The 20435-nt window shown below is 38.3% G+C and overlaps 1 protein-coding gene across 5 annotated transcripts in view; it reads right to left on the bottom strand.

Annotated features, from left to right (window-relative positions):
* Nucleotides 1-20435, bottom strand: part of LOC148351336 (disheveled-associated activator of morphogenesis 2-like) — a 171627-nt gene that overhangs the window by 30847 nt on the left and 120345 nt on the right. For all 5 annotated transcript variants that reach the window (XM_088354081.1, XM_088354082.1, XM_088354084.1 and 2 more), the window contains exons 6-17: nucleotides 19609-19942; nucleotides 17500-17610; nucleotides 15905-16008; nucleotides 15740-15806; nucleotides 15551-15668; nucleotides 15292-15430; nucleotides 11268-11326; nucleotides 10435-10622; nucleotides 8875-9183; nucleotides 8681-8788; nucleotides 3272-3301; nucleotides 551-657 (exon numbers count right to left, since the gene is read on the bottom strand). In XM_088354081.1, the coding sequence (XP_088210207.1) occupies nucleotides 551-657; nucleotides 3272-3301; nucleotides 8681-8788; nucleotides 8875-9183; nucleotides 10435-10622; nucleotides 11268-11326; nucleotides 15292-15430; nucleotides 15551-15668; nucleotides 15740-15806; nucleotides 15905-16008; nucleotides 17500-17610; nucleotides 19609-19942 (1674 nt within the window). The remainder of the gene's footprint in view (nucleotides 1-550; nucleotides 658-3271; nucleotides 3302-8680; nucleotides 8789-8874; nucleotides 9184-10434; nucleotides 10623-11267; nucleotides 11327-15291; nucleotides 15431-15550; nucleotides 15669-15739; nucleotides 15807-15904; nucleotides 16009-17499; nucleotides 17611-19608; nucleotides 19943-20435) is intronic.

Here is a 20435-nt window from a genome sequence, read left to right as displayed (position 1 = left end):
CAGATCTTATGTTGTATAGAATTATTTCAAAAGCTACTTAAAAAAGAAAAATGTTTTTATCAGTGCATTTTTAGAGGAAAACCCAATTTGGCCCAATCTGACCCAAACCCTAACAAGCAGCACTGGAGCCGCATACGGCTGTTCGGCGCTTCCGGGCAGCTCCCTGTCAATTTTTCAAAAATGTTTGATAATGGAAAATTAAATGACTTCTGTAGGAGGACAAACATGACACGACCCAAGCATTCTTAACGTTAAACAATGAATATGAAATGAAATGATCTGCATTTATATAGCGCTTTTCAAGTCAATGAAGACTTCCCAAAGCGCTTATAGATATATAAAGTGAATGAATGTGTTGTTTTCCAAATAAGGCTTACATATGGGGTTTTTCTTTTTTTCCAATATGGCTCTTTCAACATTTTGGGTTGCCCTAACCTAAGCAGCCTCAAACTCGAATGAGTTTGAGACCCCTGTCCTATGAATTCGGACGCAAATATCTGTCCATCTCAGTTTGCTGCTGGTGTGATGTCGCACGCTTGCAACAACTTACTTTGAAAGGAGAATGACACAGTTCTGCGCGCGTCTGCCGTCAATGACTGACAACTCCTTGACTTTACGTGTGTTGACGTAGATGTCATCCATTGATCCCGTGTCCTTCTGCAGAGACAAACAGATGGTAAAAAAAAAAAAAAAAAAAAAAGAATGGCTGTCCTCGCTTGATCTGAACTTTTCCTCAAAACATCTGTAACACATAGCGCACTCAGAGGGAGATGAGACTTCTTTGAAATATTAATTTGGATTATTAACATATTGAAAAGACATCATAAAAATATACATGTTAAATTCAAAAGAAAAGATTGCTTAGCAAATGAAGTTTTCAACCATTAAAGCGGAAGTCAACTCGTAGAATTTCTCAATTATGTTTTATAAGGCTCCAACAGTACAAATATGTGTTAACATTGTGTCTGTAGAATATGAGTCAAAAAACAAAACCGACTAGTTATTAGCTATTCTAGGGGGTGGGCATTGTGCTAACAGCTGTCAGGCCTTAGATCACGGGTGTCAAACTCATTTTTAGGGCCACATCAGTGTAATGACTGTCTGCAAAGGGCTTGATGTAACTTATGAATGTTACTGGTTTGTAAAATAAATGTAACTACTCCTTCATGTAAAGTAACGCTGAATTTCTTAATTATTCAAGCCACAGACATTACAGTTGCATTATTTTATCTCATTACTGTATTTTTAACTTCAATTATTATTTGAATGTGTTGTTAATGATCAGGAAGATGTGTTTTACAGCTATTTAGGGTTAACTTAAATCATTTTGGGAGGTCAGGAACACATTAATTTGTTTTTAATTATTTCATATCAGGCAACTTTGTCCGAGATACAAGCAGTTCTAGATAGGAGCACAATCAATTATTCTTGTATTTAGGGGTATCACTCTACAAAAATCTTACAAGACATTTTTAAGATCATTCACTCATTGACATCAGTATGGAAACAATCATGTGTAATAGTGCTGAGCCATCACTTTGCGGATATTCTAGTCAACAGGCATTGTTGGGAATGTAGTTTTTGGTCAAAATTCTCTTAACGACATTTTAAGGTCTTGCTGACCACACAAAACGGTGTGGCAGGCCACATTTGGCCACGAGTTTGACACAAGTGCCTCGGTTAATGTCCATTAATGACAGAAATTAACATTTGGCAACGGCCTGAAACAGGTGGATTGTGCTTTTTAATACGTGTTTTACAAGAAAAATATGAATACAAATTCTGTCTTTAGACTAGAGGAAATCCTTTTGGCTGACTTCTACTTCATCCGTACATTATGCGATGCTCTCATTCACTATCAGTCCAGTTTAAGTGGTTTCTAGGGAAATGTTTTTTTTTTCTTTTGCTGATAAGTTGCAATGCACCTCACGAAAAATCAACAAGTGTGAAATTAACATTCAAGCGCTGCAGACGGGCCTTCACAGTTCAAAGAGGAGCGGTAAACACTTAACACTTATCCTGGAGCAAGTCAAGACATTTTTGACATCCTTACACAAAACACGAAAGTTGTAAATGAGAAAGAATAAACTTGTATGTCTGAGAAAACGGCTTAAATGTTAAACACAGACAATTTGGAGAGAAGCATGGTTTACTGGTTGCTAGAAAGCGTCATTCTTGAGGTTGCTGGGTGTGACGCATATAAATTAGATGAAACTTGTAAAGAAAATATTATCTTTCCACGTGCATATTGCCCTTGGTATGACTGGCAGCAGGCGCACATTGGCACTGAGGAATGGCTACTATTAAGTTTGCCAAAGTCCTTCTCGCTGAGACTTTCATGTGCCTGCTAATAGCAGTTTACTCAGGAAAAAAAAAATCACAAGTTTTAATGGGCAATGAGTGAAAACTAGTAAGTAAATGATTGCATTTCACATCATTTCCACTAAAAGTGGAGGTGCTTGGAGTGCTTAACCCTGCAATACCCAGTGATGTAAAATTACAATATACTGTATTGTGGTAGAAATGTTTTTTGTTGTTGAGTTTCTTTACAGTAACATAGTCATTTTTGTTTTTCTATATCTGGGTCTTACAGGGTCAAGACCCTCGTGACTGACATAACATGAAGGGCGGATACATTTGGATTTGTTGAAGAAAATGATCCCAGAAAACAGTCTAAATCAAGTTTCTTTGTAAACAGTAGGGAACTCAATTATCTTTGTGCATGTCTAGTTATTTAAATCTGCTAGTTTTGTACATTTGTATTCAAATCAAATTGTAAAATTGTGTTAAAGGAAAAAAAAACTTCACAAATGAGGACTATTTCTGACTTATCACGTAAGCATTTTTAATCTTTCTATCTAATGATCCACACAGTAACTGCATGCGCACAATTTGGGCACCTTGTTTGGGTTTGGAACTGGTGGGGGTAAAGCACATTTTTTAAGTGATCACATAATATTGGTAGGGACAAAACAAAAATTGCTTTATATTGGTGTCGGACAAATCCCCTCCGCTCATGCCAAAACTACGCCCTTGAGTTTGGAAATCACATAAATAAAATATAAAAAGTGACAATAGGTCCTTACACGAGATGCATATAACCCTGATCTAGTTTAAACAGTTATAAAGTGCAATTGGATATAAAGACTCAATTGGAAATTTAGAATGGCAAAACAGAACAAAATTTTGTTTAAGTCTGCATTACAAGACGAAAAGGCATCTACTACGCCAAGAGTAGTAAAGAATGTCTAAAAAGGCGGCTTGAACTCACCTGCTTGAAGGATTGGTTAGTGAGCAGGTCCTGGCCAGGCAGACGGAGAGTGCAGAAACACAAAACACATGCAAAGGTTAGATAGATATAGATATAGATATAGATAGATAGATAGATATAGATAGAGAGATAGATAGATAGATACAGAGAGACACAGAGAGAGAGAGAGAGAGAGATAGATAGATACTTTATTCATCCCCACAGGTAAATTCACACTTGAAGCAGCGGCACAGTGTTATGTATGTATGTATGTATGTATGTATGTATGTCCACGCTGAAGCGGAGCACAAAACAAGAGGCTACTGCTAAGGGGACCTTTTCATACATAAAAGAGCCCCGATTTTTACCGTTCAGAATTGATTTAATCAAACACTTGGTTTGGCAAGAAAACAAGGGAACATGGCCTGATATTAACAAAGTTTCGTACTATTTCAATGAATTATTGAATGAAATTTATAACTGTCGGGCATTTCATTGACCCTGCACAAGTAATCGGCTTGGCAGAGGATTTAAGATTTGTAATTAGTAGTTTGATTCATAAGATATGGGGGTGACTTGAAAGTTGACTAACTTTTGAGATACTAGTTGTAACTTAATACGCATTATATATGAATTTAATTAATTAATAACGTGCATTTTTTTAACTTCAAAAACCCAGTTTTGGTGCGTATTATACACAAAGTTTTACGGTTTTAGATTACCGAATTTGTGCAATTATCAATAACTCGCTGACCACAATCGCAAAACATTGGATGTAATGGGACTGTATGAATGTCAATGTCAATGTATGAATGTCGCAGCGGTGAGAGCGCCTAATCTTGACCATTAGATCACTAGTATGATAGAGGACATACGAATAGGCATTCAATATTATCTCATTGATGGAAACCACTCTTTGGTGTATCTGATGATAAATTGGATTTTGAAGGACATTAAATACATTGTAAATTATATGTTGGTATTGTGTTCATAGGCTACGTAATCATGGCTTCACCCATTCAACAACATTTGTCACTAACAACTCTGAGCTTGAGCTGAGAAAAAAATGAAACAAAACGTTATACCGATTTTTAATCAAACATTAGAGGGCGTCACTACACATGAGTGCGTGTTATGCACAAATAAACACAGTAATTAAATAGTCAAGTTAACTACATTGCTATTATCAAAGTTGGCATTTGATTACAACTATTGTAGTGGACCTTTTTTGCCTTTTTAATCATTAAATTTTGCCGCTACATTTAATGTCAAATCTGATACATCAGGAGTGGGAACCTTTTGGACCCTAAGAGCCATAATAGCAAAATATTTTGAATTTAAGACCCAAAAAAGCACATTTTTCAGCGCATTTTATTTCACTGATAAAATTATCCATCCATCCATTATCTGCACTGCTTATCCTCTGTAGGGTCACAGGGGTGCTGGAGCCCATCACAGCTATCTTCGGGCAGTGGGCAGGGGACACCCTGAACTGGTTGCCAGCCAGTCACAGGTCACACACAGACATAACAACCACTCTCTCATTCACACCTAGGGAGAATTTGGACCGGCCAATTACCTGACATGCATGCTTTTGGGAATGTGGGAGGAAAATGGAGTGACCTTCATTTTTTGAAATAACGGTTTTAAAACAAGGTGCAAGCAGAGTTCTTTTGTAGAAATGTCACAAAAAACTGCAGACGAAAAGTTGCTGGATGTATTTCTCTTCAATGCAGTGGGCAAGTGTGAGGGAGAAGGCAGGATGATAAGTATGCATAACTCCGCCCATCTAATCACTCACAATGTATGAATGTCACAGCGGTGAGAGCGCCTAATCTTGACCATTAGATTACCAGTATGATAGCTCTGTGCGCGTGGCTGGTGTTTTTGGGTGTTTATAGTCTGTTCTGCGGGTTTTATCATAGAGTGTCTCAACAGAGAGCAATTTTTAATGAGCTTCAATATAAAAGATCCTTTAATTTCGTACAGCCAAAACGGGGTCTGTTTGTGTGACACATTAGACAGGCATGCTTTCGCCCGCGGCGACATTATCACATGCCCGCAGACCCGTTCTAAAAATACTGTAGACCTAATCACGAAATATTCATGTCTAAAATGTGATTAAATTGTGTTGCAATCGATTTTTAAATTGCATTTACAGTGATGTAAATTAAAAACAAAAGTATAAAAAACTATACAAAAACCTAAAAAAAAATGTTTTAAAAAAGATCAAAGTAGCAGAGTTCGATAATCTAAGAACTCTGACGTAACACTTAGCAGACGTGAGTGCGCATGACAATCGCAGCCTTGATCTTAAACGTCCTGACTGAGTATAAATCGATTTCTACATACATAAACATGGCAGAAAAAAATAAACTTTGTAATTTTACTCGTGAATTGGATAATTAATCATTTGTGATTAGGTTATCAATAATATCACCAAGAGTGACTTCGTCGGTGGTTCGCGCCCCGGCCGAGTCATTCCTAAGACTTAAAAAGTGGTCGGCGGCGCCCTCTGTTGGCTGCGGCTGCATCGGCTCGCTACAACGGGTCAGGTGCAATCGACATTTCGTTCTGTGTACATTGTTACACAGAATGACAATACAAGGAAATTATTATTATTATTATTATTAAAAATGTTGGTGTCGTATTTGACCCCGATCTGTCCTTTCAAACACACGTGAAGAATAGTACTAGAACAGCTTTCTTCAATCTTCGTAACATTGCTAAAATTCGTCCCATGCTGCCTCAGTCAGATGCAGAGATTATAATTCACGCGTTTGTTCCTTCCCGTCTTACTGTAATGCACTACTCTCTGGTCTCCCGAAGTCCAGAATCAAGAGCCTTCAGCTGGTACAAAATGTGGCTTTTAGCTTAAGATGTGATTTTAAGTTTCTGTTGGTATTATACAAAATCATGCATGGACTTGCTCCCTCATATCTTTCAGATTTAATTTCCCCTATGTTCCGGTCCGGAGCCTTCGCTTTGAAAACAATGGTCTACTAGTGATCCCAAAAGCCAAGAAGAGATCCGCAGGTTCGAGAGCGTTCTCCATCCCGGTGCTGTGGAATGCTCTTCCCCCTGAGAGTCAATCTGCAACCTCGGGGGAAATGTTTAAATCTAAGCTTAAAACACACTTCTACTCTATAGCATATGAATAACCTATATTTTATGTTGATAATATGTGTATCATCTGCCCTCATGTAGGTTTTAGATGAGGGGATGGTGTCATAATAGTCTACAATAATAGTTTGCGGACACTGTGGTCAGCAGCACAGGATCTCCGTTCCTATTCCCTCTGTATACATCGGACTTTAAGTACAACTGCCATGTGCAAAAGTTTGCCGATGACACTGCGATTGTGGGATGTATCAGAAATGGGCAGGAGGAGGAGTACAGGAAATTGATTCAGGACTTTGTCCGATGGAGCGACGCAAACAACCTGCACCTGAACACCACCAAGACCATGGAGATGGTGGTGGACTTCAGGAGAACTAGAACTCACCCGGTTCCTGTAACCATCAAAGGAAAATGTGTAGAATTTGTCCAGACCTACAAATACCTGGGTGTGCAGCTGGACAACCAACAACAACAAACTGGACTGGACTGCCAACACAGAAGCTCTATGTAGGAAAGGCCAAAATCTGAAAAAAGCTCCTGAAAATATTGAGACAGTTGGGGCAAGCGCCCTCTTCTATGCGACAGCATGTTGGGGAGGCATGCCTCTCGTCTCAATAAACTGGCAAGGAAAGCGAGCTCTGTTGTGGGCACAGAGCTGGACAGCCTGACAACAGTAGCTGAGAGACGGGCACTGGAAAAGCTGCGGTCAATCATGGACAATCCATCGCATCCACTACACAGCATTATCTCCAGACAGAAGAGCAGTTTCAGCGACAGACTGCTGTCACTGTCTTGACCTACGGACAGTCTGAAGAGATCTTTTCTTCCTCATGCCATGAGGCTCTTTAACTCTACCCAGCAGAGTAAAAGCCCACATTATACCACACCCCCTACATTGCATATTACCGAATTTTATTGCAATATGTATTCTGTGTACCACTATTTAGATATTCTATACAACACGCTACAGTGGGCATTTGCACGTCACATTGGGTATTTGTATATTGTATTATTTTTACTTTATTATTGTATTGTTCTCAGCTCAGGGATGCTGCTGGAAATGTGAATTTTCCTGCGGGGATTAATAAACTATCTATCTATGTATCTATCTATAGTCTTTGATCTCTGCAGCCCTTTGAGACTCTGTGATTAAGGGCTATACAAATAAACATGACTTGACATGTGAAAGAAAACTGTGTGCGTCTCATATGCGGAACGACTGTGGCCGCGGGAAAGTGGCACACCGTGGATTGCTACTGCAGCATTTGTCACAAAAGCTTCGATGCTACAGTAATAGCCCGACAACACACCACGAACAAAAAAGGCCCGCGAGTTAAAGGCACCTTTTGAGCAAACAGGCTTTTTTTTACATGGCTTGTAAAAAAACTCTCAAAAAGCACACACAATTTTTGATGAAGAGGAAGAAGGCTTTTTCAGACGGGGAGGTTCTTAAAGAGGCAAACAAACAAATGACAATGTCGTTGGGGGCAACATTTCAGTGTTATGACAATGATGGCGTTAAAATATTGAAAAACTGTTAAAAATGTGTTACTAAGTTTTGTCTTAATGACTGCACATTTAGTGATTAGTCAAAATGTGATATTTGCATTTAATATAAAAATAGTTTTTTTTTTTTTTGTTTCTACATAATTTATTATTCGTACAAGGGTGCAGTTCATGAAACTGATGATAGCATCTTGAAAAATGTAATGTGATTTCCTGCAAAATGTTGTAAAAGTTGTAATTTTTTGTTTTGTTTTCTTTTGAGCATTTGTAATTGAAATAATTGGAAAGGTAAAGGAGAAATAAAATATTGCACGTTTAATTTTATCAGTTTCCTACCTTGTTAAATCATTCTGGATAATTATTAATCATTAGAAATCAGTTCTCACATAAAGTATCAGTAAGATAGAAAATTAAATTAATAATTAAATTAAAATTCTGGTTTTCAGAACTGCGTTATCACGGTGCCCTTTGTGTTACTCTGTGCCCTTGAAGTGGCTCTCAGCCTCAAAAGGTTGTAGAACCCTGCATTAGACTGTAAACTGTAGTTAAGACTGCCCTTTATACTGGACCAAACAGCTTTTATTATCAGCATTCCCGCGGCTATGCATGCACGATACTTGACTAAAAGCTTATCAGAATTGGGACACTACAGAGGAAATTTGCACAGGCAGCATTTTTTCTCCGAGTCATAGGTTCCCGACCCCTGAGTTACATTGTTAAAAAAATTAATTCTCAATGCATGCAATGAAAACACACACGTGTCATTAACATGCTTTTTCTTTATGCGGGAGTTACAATACAAACCTGCTGTCTCTGATAGGCAGAAAACATCTTCTCTATGTCCTTAAGGTCAAGGATTTTGAAAGCGTTCAGGTCATCGATATCATTCCAGATGGTGCCATTGATCATATGCTGATGAAGACAAACGATTTTAGGGGATTCATGTTGGTAAACTTGAATTTTGCAAACTGAAACAGATGTCAGCCATCATGTCTCACCTCTCCCAGTTTAGCCCAGTTGAAAGATTTGAGCGGGTGTGAGGGCTGAGGGATGGACTTGGAGCGCAGCGTGCTCCCAGAATTGAATGAAGAAGGAATGGGGGGAGGCGGAATTCCAAAAATGGGAGGGGCCCCTGGTGGAGGTGGCGGGGCACCGGGCGGTGGAGGTGGCGGTGGTGGGGGTGGGCAGATGACGGGTAGCGGAGGAGGCGGGGGTGGAAAGCCAACCGTCATTGGTGGTGCAGGTGGAGCTGCCAAAGTGGGAGCCCCTGGAACAGGAGGTGGCGGTGGGAAAGACGTGTTGCCCACCTGCAGGACGAAGAAAAAAATGAAATCAGGATTTCAATGTGGGGCTTTTATTAATTGCAGTAAAACACATTAAACTCAGTGTTTAAGGATATTGTATTTTAAGGAGAAGGATTTGCACAAAGGTATACATTGCACCAAAAATGTGCACACAGTACACATTGTTTTTGGTGTGGGAGGGACGACATTAGTTGCGCTAGTTTACAGAAAATAACAAGATGGCAATAGTTTTAGCCATGAAGACAAATAAATAATAGCTTAGCTTTTAGATGTTGGTATCGGTAAATAAGACTAAACAAGTTCCTGGTGTTGAAAAAGATTACGCTCATTTACAGCATAAAAGAAAAACATGTTAGTTTTCAGCAAAGCTAGTTTTTAACAGAAAAGAAGATTGGCGTGCACAGAAAATATGATGATGACAGTTATCAGTGTTGAAGAAGTTTTTGGCAAAGAAGATGACGCAAGTTTACAGAATAGAAAACATATTTGCCAATTTCTGGTCTAGAAGAAATTGACACTTCCTTTAAGGCAAGGTTTGGAATCCTTTTCAATCCACAGCGCTATAAAAGCAAAAATATTTCAATTTTTGTATTTTTTTCCAGAGAGCCACACCACATATTTTACGACAAAATCCAACTTAACCGCCAAACCAGGTCTCCAGACAAAGAGATAATTCCGTAGTTTGTTAGCTGGCTTTTCATCATAAAGTGTCACAACAATTATTTTTCCATGAACTTCCATAAAAATTATTATATAGCTTTTACAGCTAAAACGGGTCTGTTGGTGTGATGCCTTGAAAACATTGAGCAGTAGACCATGTCTGGACTTTACACAAGCGAAAATCGGCTCTACATGTGCCAATACAATAAATAATTGCTTAGCTTCTAATTGATCACCGAGCCATGTACTGAAGGAAAAAGCCATGGGTTCCCTACCCCCGTTTTAAAAGTCCCAGATTTTTGGCCTAATGATGCAAGTTTTCTGCGAAAAAAGAGGGTGACACTTATTTTCAGCATAAAATAGGATAAGGCGAACTGTTAGTGTAGATGACAAAAATACTTGTTCGTGTACGTCTAGTTTTGTTTAGACTTGGCGCACTTTTCTTCTTGTTTTGTTACACAAAAACACGTGTTCAAAAATCAATGTTAAACAGCGTAATAGCTTAACAGGCAAAAGAAAAGTGGTGGAGTGTTGTCACGCAGGTGCGACCATTGAATGATTTTCTCCCTGGTATAAAAAAACAGTACATCGTACCGTAATACAGTCATTGATGCGTGTTGATAGATCCAGGACCTGTTCCCTGGCTGAGCGCAGCTCAACACCCTCGCGCTGAAGTTTATCCTTCATCTTGTTCAAAGTCTTCATCATGTCCTCTTTTTCCTGGGTCTTTGTCTCACACTCTCGCTCCTTCCTCTCCAGTTTTCCCAACAGCTCGGCATGATCTGAAGGAATTTTAAGATACTTTAATACAGGGATCCCCAACCTTTTTCAAGAATTGAGCTACTTTTTGCTACTTATTAGGGCAAAGGGCACCTTGTTTAATATGTATTACTTAAATAATAACTTATCTTGCACTATTTACTATGTTGTTACTATGCTATTACCGGGTTTAATCATTGGCAGAAGGAAAAAGATTGAAAGATTGAAAGAAGAGAAGAACAAAAGAGAGAGAGAGAGAGAGAAAGAAAGAAAGAAAAGGGGGAAAAAGAGAACAAAACATAAATAATAGAGAGAGAGAGAGAGAGTGAATGAAAAAGAGAGAGAGAAAGAAAGAAAGAGAAAAAATGAAAAGGGGGAGAATGAGCGAGAGAGTAGAAGAGAGGGAGTAAGAGGGTAAGAGTGAGAGAGAAGAGAAAGACAGAAAGAAAGAGATCAACGGACTGAAAGAGAGAAAGGGAAAAGAGAAAAAGAAAGGGAGAAAGAAAGCAAGAAAGAGAAAGAAATAGAAAGAAAGAAAGAAATAGAAAGACAGAGTGAAAGAAAAATAGAGAGGAAGAGAGAGAAAAGAGAGAGAAAGAAGGCAGAGGGCACCAGGTTGGAGACCACTGCTTTAAGACATCAGGCATGCTCACTGGGTGATGGTATACCTTTGCGAAACTTCTCAGCCTGGTCTCGCCACTGTCTCACCTCATTCTCATTGACAAGCCTGTGAAGCCAGAAGAGCACAATGAGCAATGTTGGAGACAGGTGGACAGACAAGAAAATTGGGGCTCAGATGCAGTCAAACTGAGCCAACACTGGGCATTTTTTTTTGTTTACAACTACTAATGATAACAAATATTTTCATGTGATAGCTAATTGCCCAGCTTTGACTTAGTTGCACTGTCTCGTATATTAGAATTGAAACAAAATTTGTTAACCTAAATCAAAAATGGCATTACTGACTATCTAATTTTTATTAAAGCTAGAAAACTGTTAAATTTTGAAAACAATGGTTTCACTTAAATAGTCGTATTTTTTTTAAATCACCAATTAATTTATATTGAGACCACATGAGTTTGTTGAAACAATTGCTAATCAGCAAATAATTATTCAAATGGTGAATGGTCTGCTTTTGTATAACGCTTTTAAAGTCACTGGGGACCTCCCAAAGTGCTTTACAGTGGGCTTCACGCATAACCTTTTACACACACTCCCACACACTCATAGAGGCAACAACCATGCAAGGTGCCTACCTGCATATCAGGGGCATTAGGGGGCTCAGTGTCTTGCCCAATTTGACATTTAACATGGAAACTGGAATCAAACATGCGACCTCTCTGTCGAACTCATTACCTCCTGAAAGACCTTTCCGTGCGATAGTAGTCTTACTGTTTACAGATTTTTCGTACAATGATGACCATAAAACACCTGATGCATTTGTAGGAAATATTAAAATAATGGATTACAAAATAATATTGTATGTGATAATGGCCTTAGAGTACCACAATTATTACATACTGGGTATGTAATTTGTTATAGTAAGGCCCTTATCTCATATCAACAGTTACATCATGGAATTTAGAATATTAATAATTCCAATTCCAATATCAAAAAGTTAACAAAAATATGAATAACTGAGACGGTCTTCCCACCTCCCATGCACGAAACCCGAAAAATCAGTAGTGCCATTTTTGCATGAGATTAAATACATTTAATGCTGTAGGATTTGAATCAGTTTAAGTCAATATAAAACGTTTTGGGTATTTATTTTAGTCTTATAATAGTAAATTAGAAAACTAAAAAAAAAAAGAAAAAAAAAAAAGAGGGGGGGGGGCAAAAAGCTGATAAGTGTTAAGGGAATGTTTGACAATCTGAGGAAAATAAGATAAACTACACCTTGAGTATCGAGAAGACCCTTGGCTGGAGTTGAGAGAATAAGAGATTTGTCACAAAGATAATAGAAAACTGTAACCCAAAAATTGCTTATTTTCAAACGTACAATTCGAAACTAAAACTCCCCTGAAGGATAAACACCGCATTGTTGATCACCTTAGGAATAGAAAAGGGGCAACCGTACATGCGTCAAGGTGTGGGTCACATGTAGTCATGGTAACTACATCTGATGAGTGACTCCACATTGCTTTTGCAGTTAGTTTAACCTCTCCAACCTCCTAAAACCACAACAGCGCAAGACACATGTATTCATCCATCAACTACGGAGGCCCCTGAAACTCCAACCTTGTGTGGAAATCTCAGTTTATGAATCACTTTCCCCAGGTTTAATTTACTTTGTAGAACATTTATGGAAACACATGAAAACTTTGGCAGGAAAGATGGATCCACTATGGCTTTTAATGAACATCTGAGCATGGACGTGGAGCCCAAGTTTCCTGTCTAGGCACTACTGGAAAGATTTACGCTCAAGTCTTATAATACAAAAAAATCGAGTGACTGGATGAATGTACAGTGGTGGGATTGAATGGGCCAAGGTTTACCACACTCCATGTTTTCAGGTGTTTCGCCTCCACAACTCAACACACATCATTGATCTTCAATAAAGAGAGATAACCTGACTGCTGAGATCATTCTAAGTATCTTACAACTGTTTTTATAATAGTTATATGTGCTGCTTGCAGGTTATTTATAATATAGTTTACAGCTAAATGTTGGTGCTATTTCAAAGTCAATCAGTGGGTTGTGAAGGCAACTTATGTCATCAATACATTTAAAACAATTTAACTGTATTACTCCTCCCCATTTACTTTACATTTATATCTACAGTGTTCTCATCACCATCATATTTCTACATCATGGTCTCTAATGTGGTGCCCGCGTGCAGCAGGTTGCCCCTGAGGACAGTTGGGGTGACCACGAACCTGTTCTGAAAATAGATCACCAGTGCAGAGTCATCGTGATTTTCTAGTAAAATTATTTTTTTAATGGTTGACTATTCTATGGATCCCTACTTCCAATAACTAACCTGTTAATAACATAGTAACAACATAGTAATAAAAAGAAGAGTTGTTATTTAGAAATGCATATCTAACTGGGTGCCCATTGCACTAATAAGTGAGAAAAAGTAGCTCTCAGCATGAAAAAGGTTGGACACCCTTGGCCTATACCTTGACTTGCCAAAAATGCATTTACTTGTAAGACATCTATTTTCTCCCAAACTTTAGGTGCTAGAATACTAAAATTTGCTGTTCTAGGTTCTGAGTATTTCAATAGCAGAGGCTATTTTCGGCAGAGATTTGTTGATAAAGTGCACACTCTTTAATTCCGAAGTGTCTTAAAGCTGTGTGACTCGACTGTCAAAACCAGCTCCTCATGCACTGAAAACACTAAAAACACAATAATTTCAAAAGGCTCTATTGTCCCAAGGCATACGGCTTACACAAACTGTTTATAAATGTAAACCTAATGTTTTTGAAGGATAGTTTTTCAGATGGCAACCAGCAGCATGGTTTTAACAGTTTCTTAAACAAGACTCGAACATTTGGATATTGAGTGCATTGACTTGCTGTGTTGAGGTGGCAAACGATATGGTATTTAGCATTTGCTATAGTAAAAACAAATGGGCACATTAACCAATATATAGCCTAACATTTGAATTGAAAGATTTTGACTCATTTTCCAAGACTCATAATATGTGTTTTATCATTAGCTATGGATTTAAAAAAAAATAAGTGGATTCATGTTCACTAAGAAAATATTACATAACCAACATAATCTGGGGTGTTTTAAAAAAATTCTAAAAACCTGAACACATTTTCTTTTGTATAACACCAATAATTTAAGTATTTCAATGGCTTTCTTTCATGCGAGTTTTGCCCTGTCAAATTTACAAAGATACATACTTCAGTTAATTATTTACCACTACTAACCAAGTTGATCTAAAAGCGCTTTAACTAGTGCTTAGATGTCTTAGACCTCTTGTGTGGTATTAAACAGCAGACGTCCAAATTAAATGAGGTGTTTCTTCTATTTGTTGGCATTGTGAATTTCCCTACACAGATGAATAAAGTATCTATCTATCTATTCTTCTGAACGAAAAATCATCTGACCCACCAAACAACTAACTAAGTAGAAAATAGGTATTTGGTAACAGTCAAGTTAAGTAGCATGTGTTGATTCTGGTACTCATTTAAAAAATTGTTGAGTTAAATAGTTCAGTATTGATTTGTCTCTCAACTTCTTCATAGCTGCCATGTCAAGTCATAGTCCTGTAACGGCAAAACCTTTGTTCACAATTACATCCAGTGAATTGTCCGAATGATGGAGGTAAATTTGAAATATCACCGTCTATGTGCATTTAGTAACACGTGGAGAGGATGGATAGTGTTGTGAGATCCGTCATTGGGCACTAGCTCCCATTAAGACTTAAAGTAAACATTCTCAGTAAGTACATGAATAAAACCACTGGGACCTAAACACGGCTCACTTGGCTGGCCAGCCTGCCCGATACATAAGAGTAATTTTTGTTTGATCTCAGGTTTCCTCTTTTCATGCCAATTCGTGCACGGAACCTTGCTTCCTCACATTTCGTTCAGACCCCTGCTGCCATCTTCACTTTGCCTCATGTAGAGGAATAACATTCCATGCCTGGTGTATAGGATACCCAGACATGTAAGAATAACATGCTAAGTAATTTGCTCTGATTAAGATGGTACAATACCATATTTATCTTACATGCGAATGATGTTTCTGACATTGAAGTTGTCCAGAGGCGAAAGGTCTGGGTCCTCTCCCTTTTCGTCCTGCAGGACTATCTGCTGGAGAATCCTGTCAAGAAGCTGCCAGTGATGTATGCAGCTATTGCCACGTTTAACTGAATGCGAAGGTTGAAGCACAATGGCAACAATTTTAACTCTACATTTTGGAGATCATTATTCAGATAAATAGCAGCTTACCCTGTCAGTTATATTGTACACAACATGTAGCAACTCACATGGAATCTGCAAGCAGTGTTGAAGGATGGAGAGGAGGTGTGGGTAGGCATCAGAGTGGGTCAGCTTCTTTTTAACCAGGTCAAACATGGCACTGGCACTTTTGGTATCTATGTGAGTCTGTTGGTATAAAAATTCATACATCACGGTCCATACATCACAACATCGCCACAGCACCAAGCATTACTTACCATATCAAACCTTTTGGCCAATTCAGAGTCATCCTCATTTCGTACCATTTCAAAGAAGTCCAAATGCCTGATAAAAAACAGGATTTGAAAGATATTTGAGAGTTATCTCAGCTTAGTCCAATGAAACATTTTTTTTTTTTTAAATCTAGCTTGATTGGCACTCACCGATCCAGAGTGGCATTTTCATGCTCCCGGAGCTTGTCAATGACTGGTTGGATGCCTAACATCAAGAATTCATACCTCAGATGTAGGCGAAACTCAAGGTTGTCCTGGAGACAAAACAAAGACAACGATAGATTAGCTTTTTACAATACCCAAAAACATATTGTGTCCGTAAGACCGTGGTATATTCATTCAATTTAAAATGGCATTAATTGAATCTTTGTGACTTTGAAAATTGAATTTTCACATTAATTGACCATGAAAGCACTAAAGTTATATTTTCATTTAAATGCCGTACGCCAATGGCAGTGAATGAGTTACTTTCAGATCCTATGAGAAAACTTTGCAATTATATTTTTTTTAATTTGGGGCACGTGGAAAAGAAAACTATATCTGTTTTAAAATATTTTCAAACAAACCAAATCCACTGCATTGTAGTGCTGCAACAAACAATTACTTTTGATTCGTTTGATTGCTCGGTAAATGATTTGGCCGATGAATGGATTAGTATTTACCATTTATAACATGTATTTAAAAACAGAAACGATTTTCTGATTAACATTTTTTAAATTAATTTGACTTAATAGACAGGTTAGCCAATTAAAAACAAAAATAGTGAGCCATTATCATTCTTCTATCATTCAGTAAATACAATTACAAAAATAAGCAAATATTATTAAAATAATAAATAAACAATTGCTTATAAAGTGTTTCCAGATTATTTTGATTACTGTTTGGAATCTTATTTATCGGCAACTTCTATGAAAATGTTGGAGCTGATTGGTTGGAATTAATTGTTAACTATGTAGGAGCCAGCATTGTAAATTACAATATTTTTTATTTTTTACAAAAAGTGGTAGAAATGTTGAGTTGTTGTTGATTTTCTTCAAATTGACATAGTCATTGGGTGCTATTGTTCAGACTCACAATGATTCCGGGTGGGACATTTGGACATAAGCCTAGCAGAGATGCTAAGCACTTTGACAATCTGCAAAACTTTGGCTGATCGACAACACTTTTTTTCTTGGGTTGGATTTTTAAAATGATCAATCAATAAATTTACTAGAAGAATTGTGAATTTCCCTTCGGGGATGAATAAAGTATCTATCTATCTATCTATCTAAAACATGTATGTATGTCATTTTGTGCAAAATATTCATCAAAGTTAAATTAGAGCAGTCAATTTTTTTTAAACGAAAAACACCTATTTTAGACACCATCTGTGCCTGAGGGTTTTGCCTGAACACAGATTCATAGTGAACACGCTCATGTGCGGCACTTTCCCCTCTGCTCGTAAATCAGCAATGTTTGAACAACTAACAATAAACAAATCACATTTCTGAGTGCAGGGGGAGCGTATTTAAGAGAGATTAATGCCATTGCCAGAACACTACATCGGTCAAAGTGTCATTGATAAGTGAAAATTATGTGCACTCCTCATGGAATCATGGCACAATCCAACATATACAAAAGGAAGCAATACCATTAAAAAATGGCAACAATTCAAAAATATTTCAACACCAATGCTAATCTTATGATACAAAGCATTTTAATAAATCAAACTTTTTAACAGTGGAACTTTATGTGTCGCCGCTGACCTCTCCTGCTCCAGCGTTGAGCACCGCGTTGATAAAAGACATAATGGCCGTTTTCAAGTTGACCTCATCTCTGTAGCGTCCCGTACTCTTGTCCAGCTCATTCAGCAGCGTCTAAAAACACATGGGAAAGTTTGACATTGTTAAATAATAAACAAAACAATGTCACATTTGATATATGTCTTCATATAGCATACCTCACCCAGTCAGTGTTAAAATAACAGTGGTGGGGTCAGATAACACAAGTCACTAAACTATTCACACAGTCCTAACAAACAGACGTATTTTGTGTAATTCTGTGGATCCTAAAGCTCTATATATACCATCCCTAACTCTAAATTTGCTCATCCAACTTAGTTACATTATATACAGAAACCCCTTGCTACGTCGCACTTCGGTCACCGCTGGTTTACTGCTTTGCAGATTTTATATTGAATTGTTTTTATTGTGATTAATAGCAAGGTAATATGCATTTTTGGAGCACACAGGGCAGATTGTGTTTGTCTGTACTGGGTGAGCGTGAATGTGTGTGTGTGACTCTGATCGACTGACAGCATAGACCACATAACAGCCAGGATGGGCAGGCGCACAGATCAATGTCTTTGAACCAAAACAAACTGAGAAGCATGGCGACTGCTAGTTTATAGCGGCTCGTCACATTGAAAAATAATTCATCAATTAAATTGGACTCTAAGTAAAGTCAGAAGAGCGCAAAGAAATTTTGATACCAATGGGTGCACCGTGGATTATTATCAGGTTGGCGAAATAGGGAAAGCACCCAATTGTGAGGCTGCAGTAGGGATAACAGCTCTCTTAAACCACCCCTGCCAAGCCTGTACCTCACCAACGCTGGATCCATTACCCATAAAACAAATTAACTGTAGCTACAACTTGCGGGAAACCGCTAGATTCAAGATTACAGAGATCTGGCACAACACAATACAAAATGCTAACACATAGCTAGCCAGCCACCGTCTTCACTTTCTTGAGAAGTCCTCCAATTTCATTGTACTTTTGTACAATGACAACAAAGACCATGCATTCAACTCCAGTTGTGTGTTCTGTGTTATTATTTGTAGGTCTATAGTTGTTATTTTGTTACAGTTGTATACTCTGTCTTCTCGAGGCAAGTTTCACCCTTGGGGGCTTTAATAAAGGTGTGACACTACTTTTTTTTACTTACCTTTACTTTATGTGGGTGATTCTGGTCCTTGTTAACACCGATAACCGAGGGATCTTTTTACTTGATCAAAATGTTGCTAATTTGATTAGCTTTCAGACCTCGTGTCACTGATGACACCGGCATGTTTGTCAGGACATTTAATTGGAAATTTACTATAACAAAGAATTAATACAAAAACAAACTGCATTTTGCCCATGTCCACATTTCTTTCTGTTATACATTTCCTTAGAGTCCATATTAATTCCTTTTTAACTCATTCTAGCTAATGTTTGCCATTTTGACTCATTTTTGAAGGCCTACATACATTTTTGTGTTGTAGGCAAAAAGAAAGCAAGAACCCTCATCTTTCGTTAGAAAAAAGTATGTTTCTAGTTTTTACCATTGTGGAGTAAACAACTGTGGAACATAGCTGTTTCATGAAAATACTTGTTTCCATGAAAACCTCTGAGAAAAACGACTTTTTCTGAAAGGATGCATTTCAAGTAGGGCTTTAAGTAGAACTGGGTATTTTTGGGGGGCATTTGTGATACTTTCAACATCTAAACAATGCTTTCCATAAACACAAGGGCACTTGGCTTGCAAATAAACATTTTATTGCAAGAACACTGAACTAATGCATGAACTTGAGGTTTTCAGCGCCCTATGTTTCCGGTGACATAATCACACTAGTTCGGTCACCATTGCGATCGCAGATGTGCAAGAAACGTCATCCCTTTCTGTCCCGATGATGATGAACGAAGCATTACGTGTTAATCCTGAAGTGACATGCATAATCTCGTAGCAAACAATGTTAACTACATTGTTATCAATAACAATAAAGACTATTTTATTATTGAGATAAATCTGCACAATGCATATTGATCTAAATTTGAGTTCATATTCCCAAACCCTACCAGTATCTGCAAACATTTAATAGTAATATGCTTTACCTGAAAACGAGCCCTCTCAGCTGCATATTTCTGGTAGTGAATCATGGCCTGCAACACTTTCTTGTGTCCGTCGGGGACCAGACACACTGCACCAAGGATCTCCAACACCGCCACTTTGGTCTTTACGTTCTCTGACCGCAGACTCTGCGAAATGGTGTTGATGCTCTGCGGGTGAGCCAAGACGTGCGCTCGACCTTGAGAATTGTTCATGAGAGCCTTGATGCAGCCGATGATGGAGGTGTGGACACGGCTCTCCAAGGTTTCGTAGTCCATGCTGCGCATGAAGTTTAGGAGGCAGGTGAGGCCATCCAGCTCGATGAAGCGAGTCACAAACCTGTGAAGGGTGACAGCAAAACCTTTGTCAAAAGCTGAAACTGATATAAAGTACAGCTATTAACAATACTTGTTCATTCATTTCAGTGCAAAGCCATAGTTATGAAAGACCTTGACTAACATGATTTAAGTTTGTGAGTCAAAACATTTAAGAATTTAAAGACTCCAGGTATCAGTTGGCCAAGCAGAATGCGGCTTTGGCAGTTGCAGAGGCAAAAACTTGAGCAAGGGAGAAGTTTGGTGAGGCCATGGAAGGCAACTTCCGAACGGCTTCGAGGAAATTCTGGTCCACTATCTGGCGTCTTAGGGGCGAAGCTGTGTGCCATCAACACTGCAGTGGCGATGAGGCGCTGCTGACCTCGACCCGGTACGTTGTGAATCGGTGGGCTGAGTACTTCAAAGACCTCCTCAATCCCACCAAGCACGTCTTCCTCAGGAGGAGTTGCCCTGTCCGGTCTACATGTATTTATTCCACTTAGAGAATGTATTTGATC

Source organism: Urocampus carinirostris, chromosome 15, assembly GCF_059441175.1.
Source record: "Urocampus carinirostris isolate Australia breed hairy pipefish chromosome 15, RoL_Ucar_1.0, whole genome shotgun sequence".
Lineage (NCBI taxonomy): Eukaryota > Metazoa > Chordata > Actinopteri > Syngnathiformes > Syngnathidae > Urocampus > Urocampus carinirostris.
The sequence above is the reverse complement of the archived record's forward strand: the minus strand, read 5'-3'. Positions and strand labels throughout refer to the sequence as shown.